An 18,648-nucleotide genomic window follows, 5' to 3' on the forward strand; every position below is an offset into this window, starting at 1 on the left:
TCTTGGCAAAAGATGATCAGGATCGGAAGATCTACTCAGTGAAACAAACACTGCATGCTCGCGGACCACTTTAGTGGTCCGCGCACCCACGCACCCTACTAAAATATTATCCTAATTTACAAAAAATAATATGGATATCGTTTTCAGGGTTTTCCAGGGTGCTGATTTTGATAATGACATTTATTTTCAAATCCAAGATGGCGGACTTACATTTTCTACAAAAAATAGAAATGCCTGTCATTTTATGGGGGTTTTCGGGGTGAATTATGTATCTTAATAAATCAATTTGGTTTTATATAGTAAAGTTAACCTTACCACGTCACGTGAGCTGCTTTAGCAGCTCGCGCACCGAGCAAAACACTAGTACTATATATAGCTCGATTACCACTGACTCACTGACTGACTCATTGACATAATTGTTCTCCTAGAAGGAGACGGAAAATGATATAGTGATGTGGGGGAGTTGTGTTCGGGTGGGGGAGTCAACTGGGGAAAAATTATGACATTTCAGAAAAACAAGATGGCGGCCGATGTGATTTTTGCAGCTCCGTTGTTTTCCAACCGATTTCATCGAATTTTACAATCTTTAAAGAAAGTAGTAAACGGTTAATAGAAAATGTCGAAAAAATTGGAAAAACAAGATGGCGGCCGAGTCGTAGCGTTTCAAAATTTTTGATTTTTCGACCCCGAACCGCGGTGCCACAGATCCGAGACGGGGTAGTCGAGGATAATTATTTTTTCGTGTTTCGCCCACGATTATCCTGTATTTTGACAGAACGGGAGTGGTTTTTAAAAATTCAAGATGGCGGCTGTCATGGCGGCCGTTATGTTGGAGGTACGAAAAAACGCAATTTTAAAAGTTAAATATCCCAAAGTTGGCAACATCGGAGCGATTCGGCTTCTATGAAGCGATTGTACGTATAGGCTCGAGGTATAGATTGGAGGAAAAAATTACCCCATTTTTTGGGGAAATTTCAAGATTTTCGGGAAATTGTAAAAAATCGAAATACGCACTTTTAGCGAAATTTGAGTATGAGCGATTACGTGTTTTGCTCGTGCAAATGACATTTAGATATTTTCGTCGCCGAGGACTGACAACACTGGAGTTTATCGAAGCAAAAGTGATTTTCGACATTGTCTTTTTTCAGGGACGATCATTTCGCGTGGGTGCGAGCGAGAGGAGAGATTGAAACGTCATCGGGAGCGGTATATCCTGTAGTTAATAGGAAATTTGTAAAATTATCTAATTTGCTTCTGCAAAAAGAGTTGGTGGCCATTTTGTATTTTCTTCAAATTTTCCGAAATTTTGATCACGTTTTTGAGGCAGTTGGCACTATTTTGGAAAGTCGACATGTATCAATCGATTGTGTGACTCAACCAGCAGTATCGAAATATGTAAACAATGTTGCCACATTTGGGGAGATTTTCGAGATTCTCCCCAAAAACTCCTCCTGTAAAATTTTGTATGAAAATTTTTTTTTCCACTGATGGTTTCGTATAGAAAACAAAAAAAAAATCGAGGAAAAATTTGGAAATAGCTGATGATCGAGGATGTCGGAGACGGGTGAAGGGTCCGCTCAAGGTATTGAAGATAGGTGGGGGGTGCTCGACCAAATGTCATTCATGACGTCATCCAATTGCCAAAAAGCTGAAAAAAAATTCAAAATGGCGAAGAAAAGATGGCCGCCATACAAATTTCGCCGGTGTCCAGCTCGGAGGGTATAAAAGATGGAAGTGTGGTTTCTTGGCAAAAGAGGATCAGGATCCGAAGGTCTACTCGATGAATAGAAAAAAAATTCAAAATGGCGGAAAAAGTGATTTTCGACGGGGTCTTTTTTCAGGGACGATCATTTCGCGTGGGTGCAAGCGAGATGAGAGATTGAAACGTCGTCGGGAGCGGTATATCCTGCAGTTAATGGAAAAATTGTAAAACTATGTAATTTGCTTCTGCAAAAAAAGTTGACGGCCATTTTGTATTTTCTTTAAATTTTTCGAAATTTTGATCACGTTTTTGAGGCAGTTGGCAACATTGTGGAAAGTTGACATGTATCAATCGATTGCTTGACTCAACCGGCAATATCGAAATATACAAACAGTGTTGCCATATTTGGGGAGATTTTCAAGATTTTCCCCAAAAACTCCTCCTGTTAAATTTTGTATGAAAATTTTTTTTTCACTGACGGTTTCGTATAGAAAACAAAAAAAAAATCGAGGAAAAATTTGGAAATAGCTGATGATTGAGGATGTCGGAGACGGGTGGAGGGCCCGCTTAAGGTATGGAAGATAGGTGGGGGGTGCTCGAGCAAATGTCATTCATGACGTCATCCAATTGCCAAAAAGCTGAAAAAAAATTCAAAATGGCGAAGAAAAGATGGCCGCCATACAAATTTCGCCAGTGTCCAGCTCGGAGGGTATAAAAGATGGAAGTGTGGTTTCTTGGCAAAAGAGGATCAGGATACAAAGGTCTACTCGATGAATAGAAAAAAAATTCAAAATGGCGGAATTTATTTTTCCATACATTTTGTATGGCGAATATCGAATGTCTTATTCTCCTAGAAAGAGACAGAAAACGATACGATGATGTTCGGGAGATATGTTTTGGTGTGCGATATGAGTAGGGAAAAATTATGACATTTCAGAAAAACAAGATGGCGGCCTATATGATTTTTGCAACTCTTTTGTTTTCCAACCGATTTCGTTGAAACTCGCAATCTTTAAAGAATGTAGTAAACGATTAATAGAAAAAGTGGAAAATTTTGGAAAAACAAGATGGCCGCCGTACAAATTTCGTCGGTGTCTATCTCGGGGGCTATAAAAGATGGAAGAGTGGTTTCTTGGCAAAAGATGATCAGGGTCCGAAGGTCTACTCGGTGGAACAAACTCTGCATGCTCGCGGACCACTTTAGTGGTCCGCGCACCCACGCACCCTACTTTATTAACCTCAACTACCCCGTTTTTACAAAAATGATATGGATGTCGTTTTCAGGGTTTTGCAGGGTGCTGATTATGATAACGACATTTATTTTGAAATCCAAGATGGCGGACATGCGTTTTTTAAGAAAAAATTCGATATGGGTGTCCTTTTATGGTGTTTTTGGGGTGAATATTGTATCTTAATAAATAAATTCGTTTTTATACTTATCAACCTAACCACGTCACGCGAGCTGCTTTAGCAGCTCGCGCACCGAGCAAAACACTAGTTATACTATATATAGCTCGATTACCACTCACTCACTCACTGACTCATTGACATAATTGTTCTCCTAGAAAGAGACGGAAAATGAAATAATGATGTTGGGGAGTTGTGTTTGGTTTCGGGAACCCTCTGGGGAAAAATTATGACATTTCGGAAAAACAAGATGGCGGCCGATGTGAGTTTTGCAGCTCCGTTGTTTTCCAACCGATTTCGTTGAATTTTGCAATATTTGAAGATAATAGTAAACGATTAATGGGAAATGTCGAAAAAATTGAAAAAACAAGATGGCGGCCGAACTGTAACGTTTTCAAAATTTTGAATTTTCGACCCCGAACCGCGACGCCACAGATCCGAAACGGGAAATCGATGATAATAATTTTTTTCTGGTTTCGTCTTCAATTATCCTGAATTTTGACGGAATGGGAGTGGTTTTTAAAAATTCAAGATGGCGGCTGTCGTGGCGGCCGTTATGTTAGAGGTACGAAAAAACGCAAGTTTAAAAGTTAAATATCTCAAAGTTGGCAACATCGGAGTGATTCGGCTTCTATGAAGCGATTGTACGTATAAACTTGAGGTATAGATTGGTGGGAAAAAATTACCCCATTTTTCGGGAAATTTCAAGATTTTTGCGAAAATGTAAAAAATCGAAATACGGACTTTTCGCAAAATTCGAGTATGAGCGATTATGTGTTTTGCTCGTACAGATGACATTTGCGTATTTTTGTTGCCGACGACTGGCAACACTGGAATTTATCAAAAAAAAGTGATTTTCGACATTGTCTTTTTTCAGGGACGATCGTTTCGCGTGGATGCGAGCGAGAGGAGAGATTGAAACGTCATCGGGAGCGGTATATCCTGTAGTTAATAGGAAAGTTGTAAAATTATCTAATTTGCTTCTGCAAATAGAGTTGGTGGCCATTTTGTATTTTCTTCAAATTTTCCGAAATTTTGATCACGTTTTTGAGGCAGTTGGCAACATTTTGGAAAGTCGACATGTATCAATCGATTGTGTGACTCAACCAGCAGTATCGAAATATGTAAACAATGTTGCCACATTTGGGGACATTTTCGAGATTTTCCCCAAAAACTCCTCCTGTAAAATTTTGTATAAAATTTTTTTTTTCACTGATGGTTTCGTATAGAAAACAAAAAAAAAATCGAGGAAAAATTTGGAAATAGCTGATGATTGAGGATATCTGAGACGGGTGAAGGGCCCGCTTAAGGTATTGCAGATAGGTGGGGGGTGCTCGAGCAAATGTCATTCATGACGTCATCCAATTGCCAAAAAGCTGAAAAAAAATTCGAAATGGCGAAAAAAAGATGGCCGCCATACAAATTTCGCTGGTGTCAAGATCGGAGGGTATAAAAGATGGAAGTGGGGTTTCTTGGAAGAAGATGATCGAGATCCGAAGGTCTACTCGATGAATAGAAAAAAAAATCAAAATGGCGGAATTTATTTTTCCATACATTTTGTATGGCGAATATTTTATGTTTTGTTCTCCTAGAAAGAAACAATAAACGATACGATGATGTTCGGGAGATATGTTTGGGTGCACGATATGAGTAGGGAAAAATTATGATATTTCAGAAAAACAAGATGGCGACCGACATGATTTTTGCAACTCTTTTGTTTTCCAACCGATTTCGTTGAAACTCGCAATCTTTGAAGAATGTAGTAAACGATTAATAGGAAAAGTGGAAAATTTTGGAAAATCAAGATGGCCGCCGTACAAATTTCGTCGGTGTCTATCTCGGAGGCTATAAAAGATGGAAGAGTGGTTTCTTGGCAAAAGATGATCAGGATCCGAAGGTCTACTCGTTGGAACAAAGTATGTATGCTCGCGGACCACTTTAGTGGTCCGCGCACCCACGCACCCTACTTTATTAACCTCAACTACCCCATTTTTACAAAAAATGATATGGATGTCGTTTTCAGAGTTTTCCAGCGTGCTGATTTTGATAACGACATTTATTTTGAAATCCAAGATGGCGGACATGCACTTTTTAAGAAAAAAATTGATATGGGTGTCGTTTTGTGGGTTTTTGTGGTGAATTGTGTTTCTTTAATAAATAAATTTGGTTAAATATAATAAAGTTAACATAACCACGTCACGCGAGCTGCTTTAGCAGCTCGCGCACCGAGCAAAACACTAGTTAAGTTATATATAAATCTTTTTAAAACTCCAACCCTATAACTTCTCCTTTCAGCAAAGGTTGCCTGGTAGAGATTGCTCCAAGCAATAAGGTCGCCTTTGCACACAATTGTTTTTTTCTGTTTTCTATTTACTGTGTTGTTATCCTTTACATGTGTTTTTGTGTGCAATAAAGTGTTTCTATCTATCTATCTATGTATCTAAGTCAAAACAAAATGATTTAAGAAGGTAAGTGATACTCACAGTTCCAGCACAACGCACATGTATTTCCCCCAGTCATAGGCGTCGTACAGCTGGATCAGTCTCGGATGCCGCAGCCGCCTCATCACGTCGACCTCGCGCTCCACATTGCGCCTCTCGTCCCTCCTGTTCACGGAGACCAGTTTGGCTGCTAATTCCAGGCCGGTGGATTTCTCTCGGCAGAGGTATACCGTGCCGAATTTGCCCCTGGGGAAACGAGCTTTATTTATAGCGGGTTCATAATAAGGGGCGAACATAATAGTGGCCTCTAGTTTTTATTTATTTATAGACAATTAACTTTTTTTTTTAAATAAGTAGGTACATGAAAATATTACAATAAAACTTAAAGCTAGCCTTAACTAATTACTATACAAATCATGCCCGCGTGGAATGGTGTCAAGAATACTGGCTGCATTTCCGCCTTGGACAGCCAGGCTGATCCGTTGCGCAAAAAATGAGCCAGCCCTTCTGTCACCCGATGAGGCTATTAAACGCGGTGAAATGTCTCGTAATTTTTTTTTTGCACTAAGACTCCATGGCCCCAGGATATGATATGATAGGCTCTAGTTTATGATATTAAATACAGAGGTTCGACCACAGAGTTAGTTATCTACTCATGTGGTTCGACGAAGCCGTCTGGAGTCTAGACTCTAGACAAAGCCAGCGTGCGGTAAGTTCAGGATAAAGGAGCGACCCAAACTGGCCTACGTACTAAGAACCTTATAGGGCCCGGCTCTATGAAAAGGGTTGTTGTAGTCATTAACCCCCGACCCAAAAAGAGGGGTGTTATAAGTTTGACGTGTGTATCTGTGTATCTGTCAGTGGCATCGTAGCTCCTGAACTAATGAACCGATTTTAATTTAGTTTTTATTTGTTCGAAAGGTGGCTTGATCGAGAGTGTCCTTAGCTGTAATCCAAGAAAATCGGTTCAGCCGTTTGAAAGTTATCAGCTCTTTTCTAGTTTCTGTAACCTTCACAATGTCGGGGTTATAAATTTTTAATTTACACTTGTTTTTACTACGAGATCAAAGGCATCTCTTCTATGCTCTAGTGGTGTGTTGCAACTTGCAACGCGCTATCATATCTCCTCTGTTTATCATTATCATCATCATCATCAACGCATTGTTCCCTTCAGTTCATGCAGACAGGCTGAGCTACTAGCACCAGACCGGTGGATTTCTGTCGCCAGAGGTATACTGTGCCGAATTTGCCCTTGAAGAAACAAGCTTCATACGTGAATTAGTTCTTCCGGATTACAAGTTTCATGTATAGCAAAGCTAGTTTGAGTGTTTTGATCAAGGAAATCCCAATGAAGTGTCACGCTCATGAAGTACGTACAATGTTTTTTTAACCCCCGACCCAAAAAGAGGGGTGTTATAAGTTTGACGTGTGTATCTGTGTATCTGTGTGTGGCATCGTAGCTCCTAAACTAATGAACCGATTTTAATTTAGTTTTTTTTTGTTCGAAAGGTGGCTTGATCGAGAGTGTTCTTAGCTATAATCCAAGAAAATCGGTTTAGCCGTTTGAAAATTATCAGCTTGTTTCTAGTTATTTTATTACTGTAACCTTCACTTGTCGGGGGTGTTATAAATTTTTAATTCACTTGTATCAGTTATCATAATTAGTCTACTTAAACAGAAATATTCGCCCAATTAAGTGGATTCTATAGATATTTCAAAGCAACGTGTGAGTATGTTGGTACTATTGTGCGGGTATTGGAGTACAATAGATGACTCACCTGCCGATCTCCGATAGCATATCGTAGAAGTCGTTAACATCTGTATTTCTTTTGATTGCGACATCCCGATATGAAAATGGTGGCTCGATTTCTGCAACAAAAAATGTGAATTTTAATTTGGAAGTACTAACGTAATTTTTTTTAATTTTATTGTTTTAATATCCCATAATAAATTAGCCCTGGAATATGATCTTATATGGGGATAAGAGATGATGAAGAAACGGGCTAACTTGGAAAGGGTATGCAGTTTGTTCAGTAAAGCCCTTCCGCAAATTGATTTCATCATTCCGGAAGGGAGTTTATGCACTCATTTGATTCGTATTCATACCTACGGAGTACGGATCCATCAAAATACGAAATGAGTGCACAAGCGCACATACTCGTACATCAAGGCGACTTCAAATCGTATTTTTACGAATTCGAATAAGTACGAATGCGTGCACTAATGCTATAAGATTCGTATTTAAAGTTAAACCCCTTTTAAATTGCAGTGATCGATGATATTTAACAGTTAATTTACTTAATTTTAATTAAGATTTAAAACTACTAAGAGTTATTTTAAGTATTAAAAGAATTATTGTGCTTAAAAATACAGCTCTTAATTTAAAACACTGAGTATTCTTTTCTTAATGAGTCAAAGACCTATGTTGCGTTTTATAAAAACACCTTCACACATTTGGGCCGCAGTATTTTTATATTTAAGTATTTTAAAACGAAGATTCTTATCTCACTTCCTTTTTGAACGGAAACGCAATAGTTCCTGTTACTGATAGCGCAAAAGTTAAATAACCGAGACCATCACCAGAAGATGAAAGTCAAAGAATCGCAGATAGAACCACTTCCGCTAAACTTTTTTCTCAGTGCAATTGACATTTTAAAAGTTAATTAAGACGCTGGAACATAGATGTTATAAAAGTAAGATACCTAGATGAAGACAAAATTGATATCAATTCTGAGCGTAAAATGTACTATTATGTAGTGTATTATGTGCTGAGGGGCAGCTAAAATTTAGAGTATCCGCATCTCACCAATGTATGTAACAAGAAAAGGACAGACAAACCTAATTTAAGAACCTGTCTATCCTCGTGACAAGCTGCCAGTCGCGATCCTATTGTTTTTTGCTAGTGTCTTTAAGTTTAAAATTCATGTTTCTTCTTTTTTAGCAATATTAAAAAGAAAAAGGCGCAGATACTCTAAATTTAGTTTAGAGAAAACAAGAGAATCGACGCGATTAATATGTTAATGTGAGTACCTATAGGTCTTGTTCTATCTATTCTAGACGGTTCTTCCGGGACGCAACGAAGATACCTAGATAAAGTTCCGACTTGAGTTTGAAAAAAAATGTAATACACTAGCTGTTTGTGAAATATGGCTTTGGATTTATCAATCTATGCACCTCGTCATGTCATGTCTTAGATGTTTCTAAGAAAATGTGTGAACTACTAACTGCACGTTTTCAACTGAAAGAGTTTAAAAAGCTGCATATTCCAGACAAGAAGATCTACTGGACCAAAAGGCAACTAGTATTTATTTATTTATTTATTTATTTATTGTCAACCAAAACAGATTACAATAATTACTTAACTTAATTCTTAAATTGCAACATTTTGACCTTATTGTAATCCTATATGGTCGCACAACATGACTATGGTTTTTTAGGCACCGCTTAGTTATTATTTAATATTAATAAATTAAATTTAATATAGACTATTTAATAGAGTATTTGGAGGGAACTGTAATTACTGATCAATACAGGTGGACAACTGAGGGGGGATATCTTGGTAGGGACTAGTGGAACAGGCCATCAAATTGGTAGCCTAAAGGGACAGTAAGAAGAAAGAAATGTAAATCATTTCTTGCTGGTTCTTCTCGGTAGGAACGGCATTCCGAACCAGTGGTAGATTTTTTTGACGATTCAAAAGCACTTGAAAAAGTTTAATTGAATAAAAACATTTTGATTTTTTAATTTTGAATGTGCATCTTAAGTTTTTATATCAATGGTTCAGAATCAAACACTCTAAAGAATCAAGACTCCAAAAAACTCGATGATCGGGTTTTAGAAAGTGGTTTCCACTCACACCGCAGCTGACAGCCGCGCGATCGTTTGGCGAACGTCCAAGAATTCGTCAAACTTGGGTGCAATGAGCCGTCAGGTCGGCCGTCGGGAGTCAATTGTTTAGTCTGGTGCATCGGCGTCGCATATGTAGGGTTACCAGATGTAAAATAAATAATAAAACCGGTCAACAACGATGTTGGGAATGGACCCTATTCATAAGCCTCCGCTGTCCGTCCGCGTCCGTCTATCTGTCTGTCTTCACCGGGTTATGTCTCGTGAGTCATTAGATAGAGACTAGAGAGTTGAATATTCTCAGACAAATAATAGTTTTATTAGATTATAGCAAATTAAGCTTATAGTTCTAAGGAACTATAAGCTTAATTTGCTAATACAAGAAATCACGGATCTCCACAAAGTACCTATAATACTTCTATACAACATCTTAGTATAACATTATTTGTTTCGCGGTGCAGGTAATAATATCGCTGGCACATACCTACGGGCGTTAGAAAGAAAAAAAACTTGCGCAGTGGGAGATTTATTTATTAATCTACAGATGTTTCGCGTGGGTTTAATTTTAAGTTTTTATCCTGGGAACTCTTCGATATTCCGGGATAAAAACATCCCTTGTCCGTCGCTAGGGTGCATCACACTAATATTATAAAGGCGAAAGTTTGTATGTGTGTGTGTGTGTGTGTGTGTGTGTGTGTGTGTATGTTTGTTACTCCTTCACGCAAAAACTACTGGACGGATTTGGCTGAAATTCGGAATGGAGATAGATAATATCCTGGATTAGCACATAGGCTACTTTTTATCCCGGAAATCAAAGAGTTCCCACGGGATTTCGAAAAACCTAAATCCACGTGGACGAAGTCGCGGGCGTCAGCTAGACGCCCCTTCACACTAAAACATCACTTGTCCGTCGCTAGGGTGCATGTTCTATACAAAATACATAGATGATGCCCACGACTTCATGTATTGGATTTCGGTTTTTTAAGAGTCCCGAGGGAAGTTTTTGATTTTCCGGGACAAAATAGACGATACCCGTTACTCTATTGGATTTCGGTTGTTCAAGAATCTCGTGGGGAGTCTTTGATTTTCTGGGCCTACGTTAGGTACTCCCCGGGATGCATGCTCACTCTGTAATTGCTTACAGAAAGAAATTCCGTCAAAATCGATTGAAGGGATGAGTCGTAAAAAGCTAACAGACAGACGTCAGACACACATTTTCGCATTTACAATATCAAGTATGGAAGTATGGATTTCTATAAATATCAACGTCCTGACCTAAAAAGTGCCTAAAAACTTGACGTCTGGTAACCCTAATGCCCAAAGACGTCATACATGGCGCCTGTGAAACCGTGATGTGTCGTCGTTTGATAATATGATGTGCTTTGAAGTTTATGATTGGCAAATTCAGTTCGCGATTGCTTGTTTATGATTTTTTTCGCATCATAAAATAAGACGATGTAGCTATTTGATAATGTACCTACTATCAAAAGAAATCATGTCAAATCATGTGAGTTTTTCGAGTGGGATTTTTATCAGACATATTTTTTTTTGGACAGAAGTGAAAACTTAAAACGAGGAAATAACAGTGTTTTTTTTAGGATTTTCAAATTAATTGTATTAATTATTATTAAGTGTGGAATCTATATTCTATAGGCTCTAGAATCGAATATGAATCCCCGGTCAGTCCCGATAATTTCGATTGTGAGGAAATGAAACAGTGATACGCAACCGCTACATCTCAAGCTCACTCTCTTACTTCATCTCTCTTGTTGATTAGGTAACCTCTAATGATACAGACATCGAAAAATCACCCACTGCGCAGGTACAAGACCAGACTCTTTTCGCGAATCTAGTCATCCGCACCTCAAGTCAAACAGATGGTCTCATTATTGATTGCCTTGCCACGCATTATTTTCTGTTACATATTGGTGTCACGGCGGCCTCTTAAATGTTAAAAGTCGAATGTAATTCGGGATCCATGATGCATACGATACACATTTGTATGCATTTGATTGTATGAAAATAGATCTTATTGTTCCTGACTGAACAAAAATGTCTGAATCATACATGCGTAGGTACATTGCAGTGCCGAAGAAATAATAATATTATTATGATGAGAAAGTTCGAAAACTTTCTAAAATATGGTCCTACATAGATAGGACTAATAAATAAAGCCTTCTTGGCTTCTTGTTTCCGAAAACTGACCTTTGAATATACTCGTACCTTACATTCAAAGGTCTGTTTTCGATTTCCTGGTCCAATAGATGATAGAAGAATCTATTCTGCATCAGTCAATTCACCCAGGTTCAGATTTCAGAAGAACTGCTTTATAATGGATACTTTCCGTGTCTTATTATTAAAAAAAAGTCAGACTCGCGCACCAAGGGTTCCGTACTCGGGTAATTTTTCCGACATTTTGCTCGATAAATCAAAAACTATTATACATAAAAATCTGTTTTAGAATGTACAGGTAAAGCCCTTTCATATGATACCCCACTGGGTATAGTTATCTTACTTTGAATATTGAAACATATTTTAATTTATTTTTAATGATGTAACCACAAATTCAAGGTTTTTGGATTTAATCCTTTACTTGTGCTATAAGACCTACCTATCCGCCAAATTTCATGACTCTAGGTCAACCGGAAGTATACCCTATAGGTTTTCTTGACAGACATGACGGACGGACAGACAAATAGACAGACAGACAGACAACAAAGTGATCCGTTTTTCTTTTTGAGGTGCGGAACCCTGAAAAGAGATTGAAATAAAAGATCTGCTTCTTTTTTTCTTCTTCTGTGGCTTCTCGGTATCGGAAAATTAAATTCAATAAATACCCTGTTGGGATATCATGAAAGCCTTTGACGGAATCAATTTATAATTAATTTTTTTTTAATTAATATTATCAACAAGGACTAGGTATGTCGCTTGTTGCTCATTAATTACACAAGTGGTTTTTAAATTTTATTAATAGTATAAATACGCAACGCAAATATTCAAAACGAAGGTCAAGCGTTAATGCACTGTTTTCCAGAAAATTCTTTTCGGTGCAAAATAAGTTGCCTTGTATGTAATAATATTATTGTAAGTAGGTTTTGAATCGTGATCGATATGAACAAAAACCATTGTAGACACTATAATAATCTTTTTTAACCCACGACCCAAAAAGAGGGGTGTTTTAAGTTTGACGTGTGTATCTGTATGTGGCATCGTAGCTCCTAAACTAATGAACCAATTTTAATTTCATTTTTATTCTTTGAAAGGTGGCTTGATCGAGAGTGTTCTTAGCTATAATCCCAGAAAATCGGTTCAGCCGTTTGAAAGTTATCAGCTCTTTTCTAGTTACTGTAACCTTCACTTGTCGGGGGTGTTATAAATTTTTAATTTACACTTGTTTCTTTATCTAACTAAAAGGTGAGATAATCGCAGAAACGTGTAAGCGACGTGCTTTGTCTTCTAAAATAAAAAGGCTTTAGAGTTTTTAGAGATCCGTAGTAAACAAGGAACCCTTATACTTTATAGTTTCGTCCAGTCCATCAGTCACGGCTCTCTGTGTATCAACAACAAAAAATAGTTACTAGGGTTCACTGTGAAACAAACCCGTAATAAAAAGATAAAAGTTTAAAAAAAAAATAACTATAATAATATCACTTTACCGCTACACAGAGACAGTTAAGCATCTTTAAATTTTGCAAATACAATTTTCAGCTTAGACTTGTTTCTCGAATTCTGTACCTAAATAAAAACTTTATGGTCAATAACCTAATTAATTACCTAGTGTAATTCAATAAATCTTGGGATTAAATCCGGATCGCTCCAGAAAATTATCTAACGCGCCAAAGCTACGGCATTTATTGCAAAGCACATATTTCGCCATAATGGCTAAAAATATCTTTAATGTTCTGCTGAAGTTTTGGATATAGTAGCAATGAATTTAGATAAAATATGCGGACTTTGATTAAAAATCGCGGTGGTCTATGGAATCAGTTCTGGACACAAGACTTTTCATTGATTGCAGCCTGTATTCCTATGATCCAAAGTATCATCCATACTGATATTATGAATGCGAAAGTATGTCTGTCTGTCTGTTTGCTAACTTTACAAGATCCATCTTTTTAGTCGATTTTAACGAAAGGTACACAGGGCTGACAGCTAGTATTGCGCGGAAGGCATAGGGCTACCTTTGGCCCGAAAAATCAAAGAGTTAACTTCTAGGTCCTTTTATTACTTAGCTTTTTTAATTTGTTTGATTAAAATATCATAGAGCTACAAGATTTAGTTGCCTACTTTTGCTCTTCATAATTTCAATTTGATACCTGCATTGTAAAAATAAAAGTAAAAAAAACAAAGGATTTAAATATTGAGAAATCGCACTGTAAATTTTTTAATTTATGGGTTTATCTAAGGAGTGAAAATTTCACTATTTGAAATGTCAGTGTTTGTTATGACATCTTTTCTATAATGTTTTTAATAAATTGGAGGTAACAAATGGTCACCCTACTTTTACGTGTAATACTTATTTAAATTCTAAATACTCCCGCATTTTCTGTTCACGTGTTGACTGCTTCATGAATTAATGTTCTTGAGAAATTATTCTTGGAACAAAATTTTGCATAACAAATGGTTGTTTAGATCATACAGTTACATCAGGCACTTAGGCATGTCTATCTTTGCTGTACCTATTCTACTCCCTTTACAACCTCTCGCACTGCCAAGGGTCACTGGTAGAGATCTCTTATAGAGAGAGAGATATATAAATAAAATAAATAAAAAATCGTGTAGCATACTAACTTAATAAATGCGAAAGTGTATCTGTCTATCTGCTAGCTTTTCACGGCCTATCTCCTATCTGTATGACCTTTTTTGACGAAATTTGGTAGAGGTATTAGAGTATTTGCACCTCGGAGAGGGAGTAAAGACATACGTCTCGAGTAGGTATCGAGGAGGTATACTCGAGATCATAAATCAAATATTTCCCACGGGATTTTTAAAAAAATGTATCAGTGTGTGTAGTGTAGTGTGTGTGTGTGTGTGTGTGTTTAAAAAAATGTATGTAGTTGCGGGTACCATCTCCTTGGTACAGACTGATAGCTTGCAACCTGGAGATGGACTAATTTTCATCTTGGAAAATCAAAATTTCCACGGGATTTTTAACAAAATAATCCACGGGCATCGCAAACACTAAATCGCAAGCATGATCTAGGAGTGACAAAAGCTATAATAACGTGCGAAGCCGGGGTGGATCGCTTGTCACACTAATATTATAAAAGCGAAAGTTTGTATGTGTGTGTGTGTGTGTATGTTTGTTACTCCTTCACGCAAAAACCACTGGACGGATTTGGCTGAAATTCGGAATGGAGATAGATAGTATCCTGGATTAGCACATAGGCTACTTTTATCCCGGAAAATCAAAGAGTTCCCACGGGATTTCGAAAAACCTAAATCCACGCGGACGAAGTCTTGGGCGTCAGCTAGTAAAATATAAAAAGAGAGACTGACTGACTAACAAACCTATCAACTATGAACTATCAACGTACAGCTCAAACCGCTGCATGGGTCTAGAAAATTGAGATTTTACATGTGGGTACTTAGATTTCTCTTCACATACAGGGTGTAACCAGAACGCTAGCAATAATGAGATAGTACTGATGATTACTGATAAGATACCATAAAAAATACAGTATTTCTTTAAAGCTCATAATATATTGCAAATAAAACATCTGACTGACACTAGAGGTCAACGGACGTTCCGTAAATAGGTCACTCGAAGTCAACGCCGCGTCGTAGGTGGAGCATTGACCCGAGTTTTGCACGCTATACAATGCGGGTTTGAAAAATATTAAATCACTAAAACTACGAGATAAGGCAAATGGTTATTAGTATTGGATTGTTACGCTAGTATAATAATAACGCTAAGCTTTTGCTAGAGTTCTGGGTACATCCTGTATTATGTCCAGTAGACGTCTAATAAGTGTACGACGATTAGTCTCATAAGTGCCATAAGTTGGCCAACAAAACAACAATGGGGCAACAATACCTTACACACAAGTGTAATGTTAACCATGCTAAGAATTTAAATTGTCATTCTGTAATCAGCGAATGCTGTGAAATGCGTCATTAGTGATCTATTCGTAAGATGAATGGCTGTACGCCATACGCACATTCTATGTATGCATAATGATTGCTCTCCACGTGCGAGCATGCTCGACAAGTCGACTCCCCTTAAGTTTATTTAAGGAAATTCGAATGAATGGCCTGAACGTCTAGCATTAAACGCAAAACTCAAATTATTTATCAAAATTGGTTAGGTACTATTGTGCACTTTTAGTCGTTCGGTTCGTTTCGGTCTCCAAGTGCGTAGATACATCGAAATCCTAATAAGATATAGCGTATTTTGACTTCGCTCAGACTTTACTAAGGTTGAGATCTATAAAGCGCACTTTGATTTTGCTTAGATTTAAGACACTGTTAAAGCGAAACAGCGCTATACTGCTTACATAATAGCGTCTCGTTTTAACTGAAGTTTAAGTCTGAGTACGCACTATAGATTTCAGCCTTGGAGTTAAAGAAAGGTTTATGTTAGAAACATAGCTCTGTCTCATTTTAACTAAAACTTCAGTCTGAGCAAGTCAAAGTACACCCCAGTAGATCTCAATCTTAGAATTTCCACACCAAAGCTCACTTATTGGATCTTAGCCTAAGTTCACCCAAAATCGAATGAGTGGATGGAACGTTTTATGCAGTTAGTTCGTCGAGCATGTGTTTGCGTGTGGGACCAGCATAATGATAGCACGTAGCAAAGGCGGATGTGACGTAGTGTCGTTAGGAAAATAAATGGTTCTTTACGAGTAGCTGGCGTTGGAGTAGTTCCAAACTCCAAAATGCATTACTTAAATGCGAGGTTGTTAGCGTGTATTGTTATGTTTCGCGACATCAGAAGTGGGATGGATATCTGGTATTAGGATGAGTCTGTTTTTACTATCAAAAGCTCAAGCTCAAGAAGTGATCTGAAATCCGAGAGATCATAATATTATGTATAAAAGATGAAAGCGCATCCGTTGCACTATTGTCGTAACTATTTCTAGCACAAACTACGCTTATTAGAGGGGAAAGTAGTTAATTTTCTTGAAACAAATTCTGGATTTAAAGTAAATAAATTACAGGAGACATCAAAATAAATTGATTTTATAAAAGTGACCGCAGTAGCTAGATCGCGTAGGGTAATTTCTGAGAAAATTCTATTTACTTATGTAGGTACTATCATGTACTCTACTATAAATCATAACAAGTGTAAATTAAAAACTTATAACACCCCCGACAAGTGAAGGTTACAGTAACTAGAAAAGAGCTGATAACTTTCAAACGGTTGAACCGATAACTAAGAACACTCTCGATCAAGCGACCTTCAAATAAAAATAAAAAACTAAATTAAAATCGGTTCATTAGTTTAGGAGCTACGATGCCACAGACAGTTACACAGATACACACGTCAAACTTATAACACCCCTCTTTATGGGTCAGGGGTTAATAAAACGCGATAAGTTACTCTGTGATCTGTGATATGACTATAAACATGAATAAATTTAGTTTCCTGTTTCCTTTAACATTTTGGTACAAATCTGCTATTTTTATGATAATAGTAAGTGCTTATTTAACAAAATAATAATATGATGGCTTTCAAACTGGTCTGAAAATAATAATTTAAGTATTCAACTACTTAATCATTTAATATGTTGAATGCTTCATTGTATTTAATGGGAAAATAATGAGTCCGATAACCTTTAGGTATTAGGTACAAGTCGTTATAATATAGGTACAAAATACTCATATAACATTTTTTTAAATATAATCACACTAATATTATAAAGGAGAAAGTTTGTATGTGTGTGTGTGTGTGTGTGTGTGTGTGTGTGTATGTTTGTTACTCCTTCACGTAAAAACAAAACTACTGGACGGATTGGGCTGAAATTTAGAATGGAGATAGATTATACCCTGGATTAGCACATAGGTTACTTTTTATCCCGGAAAATCAAAGAGTTCCCACGGAAATTTTAAAAAATCTACAACCACGCGAACGAAGTCGCGGGTATCAGCTAGTACCTACATAAAAAGCATAAAGTATTCTAGTTGTACCGCCGCCCCTTAAGCAATTATTTCTCTTACTCATTTCTAGAAGACTCAACCCGACTTCACTCGGATGGATTAGGGCTGAGCAATGACACGCTCATTGCTCAGACTTAACTTTTAGTTCAAACTAGTCAGACTTATACCAACGGTCTCATTTTAACAGTAGTCAGTGCTCTATTAGATCTCAATGTAGGCATTATTATAGAGCAAACTTTCAAGTTTCTAGACCCAGAAATTGGAATTGCTCATTGATAAAATATTATATCAGCCAATAATTATTATTTTTAACTTTCAGTAGTAAAAAAAACAAGAAACCCGTAGTTTCGTCCAGCCTTTCTATCTATATACTGTCTGTCTATCCGTCTGGGTGTTTCAGAGATTTTATTTATAAAGTTTATTGATTTGTTGACGTGTTGTTTTTTAACCCCCGACCCAAAAAGAAGGGTGTTATAAGTTTGACGTGTGTATCTGTGGCATCGTAGCTCCTAAACTAGTGAATCGATTTTAATTTAGTTTTTTTTTTGTTTGAAAGGTGGGCTTGATCGAGAGTGTTCTTAGCTATAATCCAAAGAAATTGGTTCAGCCGTTTGAAAGTTATCAGCTCTTCTCTAGTTACTGTAACCTTCACTTGTCGGGGGTGTTATAAATTTTTAATTTACAGTTGTTAACGTAAGTGCCTATGACGATTCCAAAGAAACGGAAGAAAAACAATACACATATCATTAAAAAAAGTCTACTCTTTTTTGTATTTTCGCTCTTAAGTCAGAAAGCGAGCGTGTGATCATACGTTGAAAGTAATTGGCTCGAATAAAATAAACAAAAACATTCGATTTTTGGCAGAAGATCGGAATCCGTCTTTATTTTCGACCGACCAGTTGAACGGCTGAAACCGTCTCCAACGGGAGTTGTTACGGAATGACAAGTGACTCTGATTTGTGAGCGACCATTTGTCTGTCTGTCCCGAAAAAGAATTGAACTAATCGACTCATAACCATCATCTCATCACCGGTTCACTACTGAGTACTGGTCTGCTCTCAGCAAGAGAATTTTGTCAAGTGGTGATGATACAAGTGTAAATTAAAAATTTATAACACCCCCGACAAGTGAAGGTTACAGTAACTTGAA

At 37.2% G+C, this 18,648-nt stretch overlaps 1 protein-coding gene across 1 annotated transcript in view; it reads right to left on the reverse strand.

Annotated features, from left to right (window-relative positions):
- LOC123876416 (myosin light chain kinase, smooth muscle-like) overlaps window positions 1–18,648 on the reverse strand; it is a 68,982-nt gene that overhangs the window by 30,931 nt on the left and 19,403 nt on the right. Inside the window, exons 3-4 of the mRNA XM_045922668.1 lie at window positions 7,329–7,419; window positions 5,593–5,796 (exon numbers count right to left, since the gene is read on the reverse strand). Coding sequence (XP_045778624.1) covers window positions 5,593–5,796; window positions 7,329–7,419 — 295 coding nt within the window. The remainder of the gene's footprint in view (window positions 1–5,592; window positions 5,797–7,328; window positions 7,420–18,648) is intronic.

The sequence above is a fragment of the Maniola jurtina genome, chromosome 21 (assembly GCF_905333055.1).
Source record: "Maniola jurtina chromosome 21, ilManJurt1.1, whole genome shotgun sequence".
NCBI classification, from domain to species: domain Eukaryota; kingdom Metazoa; phylum Arthropoda; class Insecta; order Lepidoptera; family Nymphalidae; genus Maniola; species Maniola jurtina.